The following is a 12,811-nucleotide window of genomic DNA, read 5'->3' as shown; positions in this document are numbered from 1 at the left end:
TAACTAAGGAAAAGATAGTTTTAGAAATGAGAGTGTGCTTCTAATTGATTAATACTTCTATTTGACATTGGACTACTTTTTGAGATGTAACAACGCAGTTGTAAACATAACATCATCCAATTTTATTGTAATAGGCTAATCTAAATTTTGTGTCTGAGTGACTGCATGCAAGTGTGTGAGTGAACGACAACCTAAAGTCACGTTATTTTTCAACTTCCATAGAGAATTCTCATGAAACTATTATAAGAATTTCATTGTGTTATTTTAAAAGAAAGTTCATTCTTTTCTTTTTTGGAATATGGAATTTCAGTTTATTTGGCAGGAGCCACAGAGTCCCAAGTTTAATGATAGCTGCTTAAAATTGTTCTTTTTTTCCTTGTTTTTAATTTATTGTAGAATTATCAAAACTATGTCTGCATGGACAGCATTTCTCACCCTTAATTTTGTTTTAATTTTCAATATTTTGTATGTGCTATGTGTATCACTAGAAACTGACTTTTTCCCCTAAAAAATAACCAGAGAGAAAGATAATGATTGCATTTTCTTTGTTCAAGGTGTTTATTGCATCTCAGAGGGCGTACATGCACTGGGTTTTTAAACTGAAATACAAAGAAAGCCATTTTGAAATTGGTTTTAGGTAATTTTCCCCCATTACAGTGTATGTTATCCCCACAGTAAAGTCAGATACAACCACTTTTAAATGGTACCATACATCTATTAAATAATTTGAAAAATAGGCAAACACCTTTCCAACCCAATATGCTTTTACAAAGAGCTGCCAAGCCACTAGCAACACTGATCAACAGTGACCTCATTTATGCATCAAAATCTTAAGCCAAGCCATCAGCACAGACAGTATGACAACAAATTAAAAATTAAAGAATACAGTATGTACAGTAAAGGATACAACGCTCTGAATTAGTTTAAATTCTAATCACAATGGTACAACAAAACCTACTTTGAGCTCAAGTAAGGGATGGAAGAACAACTAGTCTACAGAACATACAAAGAAATACTAAATTAACAGATGTACATAAATTTCACAATAAAATTAAAATATTTGCAGTAATCTTTAAATTACAAATATACCTAAGGTGCCTTCATAATATCACTTGAATAGCACATCTCTAATTGCATTTGCATGGACATGATAGAAGTGGACCCTTTATTTTTCAGTGCATTTAATCAAGAATGAATAAGTAGGTCAATTTAGATGCAAAACCTGTCAAACATAATTAAAATATATATTTTAATATAGCAGTGATTAAATATGGAATTCTTCCCATATTATTTTTTTCATTCTTGATAAGGTATCATCAAGGAGAAATATTTATTATGGACGTTAACCTTTACATTTTTTAAAATAAAGTTTCTTAACATATACAGTGCCACAAAAATAAACATTTCTCACAACAGTTGAAGTTCCTGTGATTGGAAAAATGTACTCCACACTGAAAAAAGTTTTGTATATTTAAGTGTTTTCCTTACTATTTGATATTATCACACTATGTTTGTAACAGAGATACAGAAGAAAAGAGAATTTATGGGGAGAGTTTAGGTTTGTCCAAAAGTTATATATACATTGAAACCTTCAAAAACACAGACACATCTTTCCAAATGGCTCACCACACACCAGCTTCATCATCCGTCCATGGGTGAGGTCCAGAAAAGCACTAAAGGCATCAGCAACATCCATTCATTGTTTACATCGTACAACACACAAAGAACCCAGATACACTACAATTTTGGGAGTCGGGATAACAGCTAAGGTAGTACACATTCCTAATGTTCACTTTCACAGCTGTGCTACACATTTTGGAAGAGAAGTTATGAGTAAGCATTGGGTTTGGTACTGGTGGCTCACTTTGTAACTCTGAGCATCAGTCTTATTTGAAGTCTCCAAACTCATTTTTTTTCCTATTCAGTCACAAAAATTGCAGCTGTAAAGATAAAAAGCACTAAATTAAAAAAAAAAAAACATTACATATTCCTCAAACATTTTTACCATCCTTGCAATTTTATTTCACAGTCAGTACGAAAAATCTTTACGCAAACCGTTTCTATATTATCAAAATCACATTTATATATTGTTTGCAATTTAAAACAAACTTAAAATTTCAGGCAGAAAACAATTTTAAAAACCTTTTAAAGCATAGTTTTGTTTTAGAAAAATTGTATCAGCAAAATTTTGGAAATTTGGAGACTTAAAAACCTTAGTTTCAATTCAGCATTCAATTAAGAACAGCTAACCTTTATAAAAAGGGCAGTGGAAAAAAGGGACTGTCAGTGACTTCCATTATTATTGTTATTATTATTATTATTATTATTATTATTAGTTACAGTGTTTAATGAGTCACCAAACAGTTGAACAAGCAACAGAAGAGAAGAGAAGGGAGATATTCCTGGTGATTCAATACCTTCACTTACTCGACTCCCCACTTATGTCCTTGGCTAATCCAAGCTTCAGCAGTCATCTCTGCCAAGAAACCTTTCCTGGGGTCTTAAGGCTTAGCCCTGTGGGTAACTCTTCTTCAGAAAATAGTGTGTGTCTCCCTCTTGACTGTGACTCTTTAAGGGCAGGGACTGGCTAAGGATCTCTGTTTTGGGAACTTATCAGCATTCCTGGCATATAAGAGCAATATTTACTGAATAAGAGGTAGATAAAAGTCTGCTCTATGCAGTGTCCTTGGTCACTCCTCAAACTTCAATTGCTACAATAAGTGCTCATTGTCGTATTTATGCCTATATCAGCCCAGTCCAACGCAAAGTGGAATATAAAAGTTAGACAAAAGGAGAAATTACTTGGCTGAGATATCAAGGTCGTAAAATGACAAAGTATTAATCTTATATAAGAAAAAGAATCATAAGTCAGGAATTCAAAATATCTTAGTAGGCATTAGAGAAAGTTAAAAAAATTATATATATGTATAGATGTGTAATAAAAATAACTGGACAGTGGTCCAAAAACTTCCGCACTCTTACTGCCCTTTCAGTGTGACCTCATGCTAATCACTTAACGCCTTGGATCAGTTCCTGTAGCTGTGAAATGGAGACAAAAGTATCTGGCTAGTTTATCTCACAGGATTTGATTTCCTTCAGAGATGATTAAAGAAGTTAAGGACTGGGAAGGTAGAAAAAGTACTGTATAAATGAAAATCAGCATTATTACTGTTCATCCACAGTCAGCAAGGATTTGTTGAGAACCTACCCACTGTGGTAGGTGTTGGAGTTAATAGTAAACTTTTTCCTTCATCAATTCATTATTAATCATTTCATAAATTACATTAGAAATCTAAAACTAGAATGTTAAAATTTAAAATTCTGCTTGAATGCAGAAAAGCAAAGGATAATAATTGAAGTTTTATTTGATGAGGCCAAAAAAGGATAAACAAAATAAAAATATGATATGTATCCAAATATATTCTTAGATGTTTTATAAATACAGTATTATAAATGTCACCTTTCAATAAATTCCAATGATCAAGTAATAAAGTGGCAATTTTCTAATTTACCAGGTAGCTTGGACAACTTTTTGCTTTATCAGTATAATCTCTGTGCTTTCCTCCAAAAGAGACCATTTGGAGGTTTCTTTACCTCTTAGTTTTGTAAATTGACATTTTAAAAATGTCATTGATAGCTTTTAATACTGATTTTAAAGTATAAACATTCAAGCTGTTGTTGTTGTTATTATTATTAACATATATTCAAAACACAGAAGTACAAATATCATACCGGAAATAGCTAAGCATTACATAGACCATTATTACAATCCCACAGGTAAAGCTCAACATTAGATACCTTAAATTGTTTACAAGAAATCCTTGATGTTAAGATCCGCTAATGGGTCCTTTGCTGGAGGTTTCTTGGGACTCTGAGTGGCAGGTGTAGGACTTGGAGAAAGCTAATGTGGAAAAGCCAGCCCAAGAGAGCAGAAACAGAAAGCAAACAGAGAGATAGACAAGCATTAGCCAGAGCACATACCACAGAAAACAAACATGCAGAAGATTAGATGGCTAAAGGTTTATAAAATCTACTTTGTTCTACTTAGTCACAGTTGTGTTTAATTTCGGATTTGTAAAAGACACTGCAAATGATATTTGGCTTTCTTGAAATTCTTTGACGTCAGATGTAGCCAAAGTAGAATTTGAGGACTCTGGTAGAACAATACGGAGATGAGTTAGAGAAGATGTGAAAAACTAGTCACATAAAGATATTACGAATATATAGTAAACAAAACACTTTTTCTAAACAAAAGCATTCTGACTTTGAGTTATGAGTACCACTGAACTAATAAAGGAATTTAAGTGACTTTTCTTATAGTGAGAGTGAGTTTGAAGGAAAAATTGAAAGTAAACAGTTTGCGGAAAGCCACATAAGAAATTTCTTAAAATTATTAGCTAACTATATTAAGATTTCATATAAAGTATTTTAAGTGAAAACCAGTCAAGTTTGGGGCACTGCTTGTTTTGGACAAGCAAATAGTTTCCTAAATAATGAATGCCACTAAATTTCAATATTGCCTGTCCAGTTTGCAGCAAAGACTAATTATTAAACACTATAGGGAAGAGTCACACCTAATTTGCAGCAAAAGCAACAAGGAATTCATTTACCTTGTTTCTGTTTAATTAACACCCAAATTATTTTACTGTGTGACAGAAATAAACTCTGGGAGCAGGCTTTGCAGGAATGTTACGGTACAAGGCCTTGAAAATGTCTGTAATCGATATAGAGCAATAATTGACACGTGTCCTTTGAGTCCAGTTAATCTCCTATGCTTATAACACACGGAATTCTCAATAATCTGGGATTGTGGGGCAGGGATGTATGTTTCTATTGGCTCCATAAACAGAGCTCCAGCAGTAAGGGTTTTCAGATTTGCTCCTATGTCCAGAAACTGCTGACTTACTGCAGAATCTATCAGTCAGATTTCCATTTTTAAAACTTGATTCAAATATCATAGGTCAGGAAAAAATAAGTGTAAGGATTGAACTTATTTGGAAGATAAGAAATGCAAAGATTAGTCCATAATTAATAATTAGGTGAGATGACAACAACATCATGATACCAACCAACTGAGGAATAATGGAATAGTCCAGACATCAGTAATGAAAAACTGTTTTGTTTTCTGAAGCTACAAAGTCATGTTTGTTTTATTATCTAGTATAAACAGCTATGCTTCTTTTCTGATATAGGGTATACAATCTAAAAATTGTATAAATATGGCATACCATTTCTTAAATTACTATAAATTCAATTAAATGATTGAAACACCATGCTTTCATATCATCTATTTTTCACTTTCATTCTTGGCGGTAAGTAAATTGATGCTATGTAACACTGGCATTATGCAAGAAGACAACTACCTTAAATAATACAATTGTATGAATTTATTTCTAAAGTTTTTAGCACACCAAATACAACAGATTTTTTAAATCTCAATAACATTCTTCCAACTTCATAAAAATAAAAACATTCGTCCTTTTTTTCAAAAAGGTGGTAAATAGTCATGGATATATTCAACCACCAAGGAAACACTCCTAATTAATGGGAGCCTTCTTAGCATTTAAATATATCTATACTAAATTTAACTCCAACTATTACCCCCCAAACCTTCTTTCTCCCCACAAACAACTCTAGGCAGGGTTCATTAGTCTCAGAGCAGACTAGAAAATTTCTCATGAAGACAGTGCTTTGGGTACAGGCATTAAGAGCTAGGCTTTTTCATATTCTAAATTCATCTCTTTGAATACCTACAATGCTCTCTCCTGGTCACTGTGGCTTTTGAGAGGCTGAAGTAAAGAAGTTGAAAGCAAATTCTGGGAATAGCTAGAGAATGGATTTAGAGATGATTCAAGGAAGAAAAGGGGATTCATATACACTCAGAAAGTTCACAGTAGGACTCCTATGGATAAGACAATATAAATACCCATCTGGTAAGTTAAAAATATAGAAGTGAAACCATTTACTGATATCATTAAAATGTATTTGAGTTACTTGTTTTGGTTTGCTCAGCATGGCACTAGTGAAGTTATAACTTGGTGTCCTGATTCTATCCAAGTCTTTTTCTAATAATGAAAACTTCTCTGGTTCTACACATACCTCGACCTTGGCCAGACAATTTATAAGAGGGATCAAAAAAAGGCTGACGCATGACTATCATCAGCATGACTGTAACTATTAGCAGCAAAAACAGTTCAACAAAGTGCATATATTTTAGCACCACTGTAAATGAAGTTAAGCACATCGTGTAGTGAGAAATTTGACCTTACCTAAAAAGAGGTTTGCCCTTTGTCCTGGATCCTGGTAGGTAACATCTAACCCTTGTAGTTTCTGGATGATAGGGATGTCTTTGTTATTCAGTGTGGCTTCTTGGAAGCACACCTGGTAAGTTTGCACTAACAAGATATCCCAGAGCAGGGCTAGCCATGACAGAAAGACCAACCGTATGATTAGACAGTTAAGTCTTTAGGCCACATGGTATTAGCCTGACTTCAAGGAGAGAGCGGGGTTGGAGACTGAGTTCAACCACACTGGTAATAATTCAACCATCCCTATACAAGGAAACCTCAACAAAAACTGCACACTGAGGATCAGGTGAGCTTCCTGGGTTGGCGATATTGCATGCGTATTGTCACACATTGATGTCAGGTTGGTAACACATCTCTCAGGACAAAAAAGCTTCATCCTTGGAACCCTCCCAGAATTTGCCCTATGCATCTTTTCTTTTGGCTGCATCTAATTTGCATCCTTGCGCTATAATAAAACTGTAACTGTAGTTAGTATTTTCCTGAGCTCTGTGAGTCTTCTGGAAGTTGTCTAATCTGTGGGTGGTCCTGGGAACACTCAAACTTGTAGGCAGATGATCTAAAGTGAGGGTGGCCCATGGGACTCCCAAACTTGTGGCTACTGTCTGAAGTGAGGGTAGTCTTATGGAGACTGCTCCCCCAGACTTTGCAGTTTTGTAAATTCATTGCAGTCAGTGTCACAAGTCTTGGGCAAACTTGGCAGTCTGAGTTTGCCTAACTCTAGGAACATATAACTATGGATCAGAAGTGCTCATTTTTCTGGAATAAGTGCATAGATATTTTAAATGCCTGAGTGTTCTCAGGAACCATTCTGAATTAAGTAGGAGTGGAACAGAGGGCCCTTAGAACAGTTAGTTATTTCTAGAATTTTCTTCCAAACCTCACACTATTGCTAATCTGTCTTCCATGTTACCTTTACTTCTGAACCAACAGATATGAGGCTTATAGTAAGGAAAACATTTTAAAACAGTTTTCCAAACAACAGTTTTATACTTGTAACTTATTGCTTCATTATTTTGTGGACATATAAAAAGCTGACCTGTGTGCCAGGTACAGCTGCAGCTCCAAAGGGTGGCCTCATCATGGGCTGTGCAAACATGACTGGCTGCTGAGGCATCATGGGCATGCCCGTCCCGGCAGGAGGCTGAAAAAGAAACATGGTTCACAGCACGAGTGGAATCCACTACGGCAAGGCCCTGACATTTATGTCTTTAATATGCTTCGGAACAATTTTGAGGAATCCAGGTCCATGAGAAAGTATAATTTGTAGTTTTAAACGCTGGGTGCTGTGTGGCTTCCGGATGGCAGAGAAGCACTGAGGTGCAGTAGAAGCCTGGCTGACCACATGGCATCCTCACCCCAACCAGGCTTTGTTGCTGTCTGTCTTCCATAAGCATAATTTTGGAAGAGATAAAAACTTGTTTCTTTAGGGAAAATGGTCCTAAAATTTGCTAGTGATAAAAGCAGTAAGTGAAAAGTCCTAGTATAGTGATTAAGAGTTGATTTTGATGATTGAAATAAGAATATGCTTGATAAATATTACTCCAAAAATAATGTCACAACGTACTACAGAAATTATTTTGATGGAAATAATTTTAAGTATTTTATCTGTGACTTTATCACATCATGTGTACACTACTAATGTCGAAAGCAGATGACCTAACTTTTTAAGTTTTACTTGACTGCATTTTGGGGAGAATTATATTTCTATAGCAGTGTTTGTCACTCTGGAATTTGGCAAAGGCCTTAGATGTCCATTACAATTTTTAGCACAGGTCGTCACTCACCATTCCAAATCCCGCTCCTGGTTGTCCAACAGATGGGGCGCCGGCAACAGGAGGAACTGAGCTGGTTGGAGGTACAGCTCCTTGCTATCATAAAAACCACAAAACAAACACACACACAAAACAATAACAAAGAACCAACATAATTTGGTTTTAAAATGACAGAATATAATCTTTAGAATGCATGCCCCTTAGGTATGTGTGGATATGTAAAGAAATCGTAAATTTCAGTTTTAAGTTTTAAAAATTGGCTCTAGCGCAATGCTATTTATATAAATGAGGTTAATATGTTCGCTGTTGTACTGTTATTTGGGCTCATGGGCTAGCCGATTTACACACAACTTTGGGTTTCCTCTCTACTACCTTACACCCTCACTATAAATGAGTCACATTTCTCTTAGCTTGTCTTTTCTTGTCATTATATCCTCTGAGAGGCATTGGGTTAGACATTTGAGGAATGTGTTTTCATTTACATTTCCAGTGTTTGGTTTCCAATTCCCCCCCCCACACCATTTTTAAATTATTCTTTTCTGTGCTATACTTGTTTCTCTCTGACTTTTGACGGTTATAGATTTATACAAGGACCAAAATTAATTCTCAGTTTTAGGATGTATTTAAAAGACTGCACATAATATAGCACACATGTCCCATTTCAGGTACAGGTCTAATAGTTTTCAGTCATACATCAAAACCCCCTAATATTTCCTTTATGTTTAAAATTAACCCTACTGCAACGCCTTAAATTTCAGTTAACCATTAGAGCAAAACCCTAACTAAAAAAGAAAATAATACAGTGATGTCAGCAAAAATAGTGAAGTAAGGAACTCTAAAAGCCTCCCCCATAAAAATAATGGAAAAACAGGCAAAACCTCATACTCAAGTGTTTTGGCACTCTGGAAATTAAGAGCTTTCAGCAACCTAGAAGGTACTTATTCAAGAAAACCAGCTGAATCTTGGCAAGAATATTGAGCTTTGAGGCATTTAACTTACCCTAGTTCCATGTACTGTTTTCCAGCTCAGCTGTAGTCTTGAAAATAATAGCATACACTCCAAATAGTACAAGAGTGAGCAAAATATATTTCATTGTTTGTTTTATCTTGTCTGGGTGGCTCCCTGGAAAGAGTGGCTCAAAAGGCTTGTCTTTATTTTGCCAAACTGAGAATGTACCTAGTGATAAGGTTGTTACCTGAAGCCATTTGTGGAAAATATTTATAGGCAAATGTTTTAGTTGTTGCTCACTGAGGCAATGGATAACAGTTAGGGCAAACAGTGGACTAAAAAAAAGCTCGGAAGGAAAGGCTGGAGAATGAGACGGTTTGGAGATTTAGAGTTTGAAAAGCTCAGACACGCTCCTAGGGATGTAAAAGGCCATGCACATACCCAGGGCTGTGAGCACGCTCAGGAAAGACACGAGAAGGCCCTGGCTGACCGTGAGGCTTTGAGCGAGCAGTAAGTGGTTGCCAAGGGAGCCTTGCAAACTGCCCGACTGAGTTTGAAGACATGTCCCAGCACACACTCTGAGCCTTCTGCAAAGGCTGAGAGACATTTTTAGTTCTAGGAGTTTATGTAATGTCTATCTAATGATTAGCTGGCCACTTAAAGGAACAAGAGACTTCAGTGGTCACAACTGACAAAGAACACAGACTACAAAATCAGTTCAGAATGTTCACTAAACAAAAAAATACAAACTACAAAAAGTAGCAACAAACCTTTGGGGAAGGGGTACAATCTAATTTTGATGCCACATTATAATATTCAAAATTCTGAGCTTTCAGCAAAAAATTATGAGGCACGCAAAGAAACAAGAATGTATAGCCGAGGGGCGGCCAGATGGCTCAGTTGGTTAGAGTGCGAGCCCTGAACAACAGGGTTGCAGGTTCGATTCCCACATGGGCAAGTGAGCTGCACCCTCCACAACTAGATCGAGCTGCTGCTGATCTTCTGGAGGGGCAGCTGGATGGCTCAGTTGGTTAGAGCGCACACTCTTAATGACAAGGTTGCCGGTTCAATTCCCACCTGGGATGGTGGGCTGCGCCCCCTGCAACTAAGATTGAAAACGGCAACTGGACTTGGAGCTGAGCTGTGCTCTCCACAACTAGATTGAAGGACAATGACTTGGAACTGATGGACCCTGGAGAAACACTCTGTTTCCCAATATCCCCCAATAAAAATTTTAAAGAAAAATATAAAAAGAATGTATAGCCCATATGCAGGAGAAAGAACTCAAATCAGTAACTTAAACTTCCACCTAAGAAACTAGAAAAGAGAAGAACAAACTAAATCCAAAGTAAGCAGAGAAAGTAAATAATAAATATTAGAGTGGAGATAAATGAAACAGAGAACAGAAAAACAAAAGAGAAAAATGAAGAAATCAGAAGCTTGTTCTTTGAAAAGATCAATAAAATTTTCAGTAGACAAACTTTCAGTAGGTAAACCAAGGAAAAAAAGAGAAACTTAATCATCAAAATAAGGAAGGAACTGGGGACATTACTACCAACCTTACAGAAATAAAAATGATTGTAAGGAAATATTATGAGAAGTTATATGCTAAAACATTAGATAACAGACAAAATGATCAAATTCCTAGAAAGACACAAACTACAAAAACCGGCTCAAAAACAAAATAGAAAATATAAATAGATATATAACAAATAAAGAGACTATTACTCAAAGAATTTCCATTATAGAAAAACCCAGAACCAAATGGCTTCACTGCTAAATTCTACTGGAAGTATAAAGAAGAATTAATACTCAATCCTTCTCAAACTCTCTCTCTAAAAAAAAGATCACTTTCTAATTATTCTTTGATGCCAGCATTACCCTGATACTGAAGCCAGACAATGACATCACAACAAAAAGGAAAGTACAGATCAATATCCTTCATGAACACTGTTGCAAAAATTCTCAACAAAATACTAGCATACTGAATCCAACAGTATATTAGAAGAATTATACACCATGACCAAGTGAGATTTATCCCAGGAATGCAAGATAGGCTCAACCAATGCAATATGTCCTATTAATAGGATATAAGGAAAAAACAAAGAACCCCACATGATCATTTCAATAGATGCAGAATAAGCATTTGACAAAATCCAACACGCTTTCATAACAACAACAAGAACAACAACAAAACCGCTCAACAAACTAGGAATAGAAGGGAAATTCCTCAACTTGATAAAGAGCATCTACAAAGAACCCTCATGACTAATATTGTATTTAATGCTGAATGACTGAACAAGGAAAACATGTACTGGGAGTTCTAATCAGGGCAATAAGGTAAGAAAAAGAAATAAATAGCATCCAGATAGGATAGGAAGGAATAGGCTTACATGGTCAATCTAAGACAAAGAAGGCAAGGATATACAATGTGATAAAGACAGTTTCTTTAATAAGTGGTGTTGGGAAAACTGGACAGATACAGAAAAAAATGAAACTGGATTACTTTCTTACACAATATACAAAACAAACAGACAAACAAATAAAAAAACAAAACTTCAAAACAGATTAAAGACTTAAATGTAAGACCTGAAACCATAAAACTCCTAGAAGAAAAGATAGCTAGTAAACTTTTTGACATTGCTCCTAGCAATATATTTCTAGATGTGTCTCCTGGGGAAAGGAAAAAAAGAAAAAGAAAATGGGACTACGTCAAACTAAAAAGTTTTTGCACGGCGAAGGAAACATCAACAAAATGAAAAGACAACCTACTGAATGGGAGAAGATATTCTCCAATGATACATCTGACAAGGGGTAAATATACAAAATACAATCCAATTAAAAACCAGGCAGAAGACTTGAATAGGTATTTCACCAGAGAGGACATACAGATGTCCAACAGACACATAAAAAGATGCTCAACATCACTAATCATCAGGGAAATGCAAATCAAAACCACAATGTGGTATCACCTTACACCTTTGATAATAGCTATCATCAAAAAAATCAACAAATAACAAGTCCTGACAAGGACGTGGAGAAAAGGGAACCCTTGTACACTGTTGGTAGGATTATAAATTAGTGCAGCCACTATGGAAAAGAGTATGGAGGTTCCTCAAAAAATTACAGAGTTTCCGTATGACCCAACAATTCCACTTCTGGGTATTTATTCAAAGAAAACAAAAATATCAATTTGAAAAGATATATGCACCCTTATGTCATTGCAGATTTACTAGTTATAGCCAAGATATGGAAGTAACCTAGCTGTCCATCAATAGATGAATGGATAAAGGAGATGTGGTACATATATATAGTTGAGATCTTATAAATAGAGAGCTCTAAGGAATCCATACACAAAAAACTATCGGAGTTAATAAACAAGTTCAGCAAAGTTACACGATACAAAATCAATACAAAAAATCAGTGTAATCTTCACTGTACACTAGCAATGAACAATCAATAAATGCAATTTCAAAAACAATTTCACTCACAATAACATTAAAAATAATAAAATACTTGGAAATAAATTTACCAAGAGAAGAACAAAACTTTTACACTGAACTGTGTAAAACATTATTGAAAGAAATTAAAGAAGACTTAGATAAATAGAAAGGTATCCTGTATTCATGGATCAGAAGACTTAATATTGATAAGACGGCAATACTTCCCAAATTGCTTTATAGACTCAGTGCAATCCTTATCAAAATTTCAACTGCTGGGGCTGGCCTGGTGGCTCAGGCGGTTAGAACTCCGTGCTCCTAACTCTGAAACCTGCCGGTTCTA

The 12,811-nt window shown here is 35.5% G+C and overlaps 1 protein-coding gene across 14 annotated transcripts in view; it reads right to left on the bottom strand.

The window, feature by feature from the left end:
* Window positions 1–534: 534 nt before the first annotated feature.
* Window positions 535–12,811, bottom strand: part of SNAP91 (synaptosome associated protein 91) — a 131,235-nt gene continuing 118,958 nt past the window's right edge. For all 14 annotated transcript variants that reach the window (XM_088795575.1, XM_088795573.1, XM_088795577.1 and 11 more), the window contains 4 exons: window positions 8,093–8,176; window positions 7,345–7,449; window positions 3,799–3,901; window positions 535–1,940 (listed from right to left, as the gene is read on the bottom strand). In XM_088795575.1, the coding sequence (XP_088651701.1) occupies window positions 3,809–3,901; window positions 7,345–7,449; window positions 8,093–8,176 (282 nt within the window). In that variant the 3' untranslated portion in view covers window positions 535–1,940; window positions 3,799–3,808. The remainder of the gene's footprint in view (window positions 1,941–3,798; window positions 3,902–7,344; window positions 7,450–8,092; window positions 8,177–12,811) is intronic.

The sequence above is a fragment of the Rhinolophus sinicus genome, chromosome 2, assembly GCF_057876585.1.
Source record: "Rhinolophus sinicus isolate RSI-liver-muscle chromosome 2, RSI-T2T, whole genome shotgun sequence".
In the NCBI taxonomy this organism is placed as follows: Eukaryota; Metazoa; Chordata; class Mammalia; order Chiroptera; family Rhinolophidae; genus Rhinolophus; species Rhinolophus sinicus.
The sequence above is the reverse complement of the archived record's forward strand: the minus strand, read 5'-3'. Positions and strand labels throughout refer to the sequence as shown.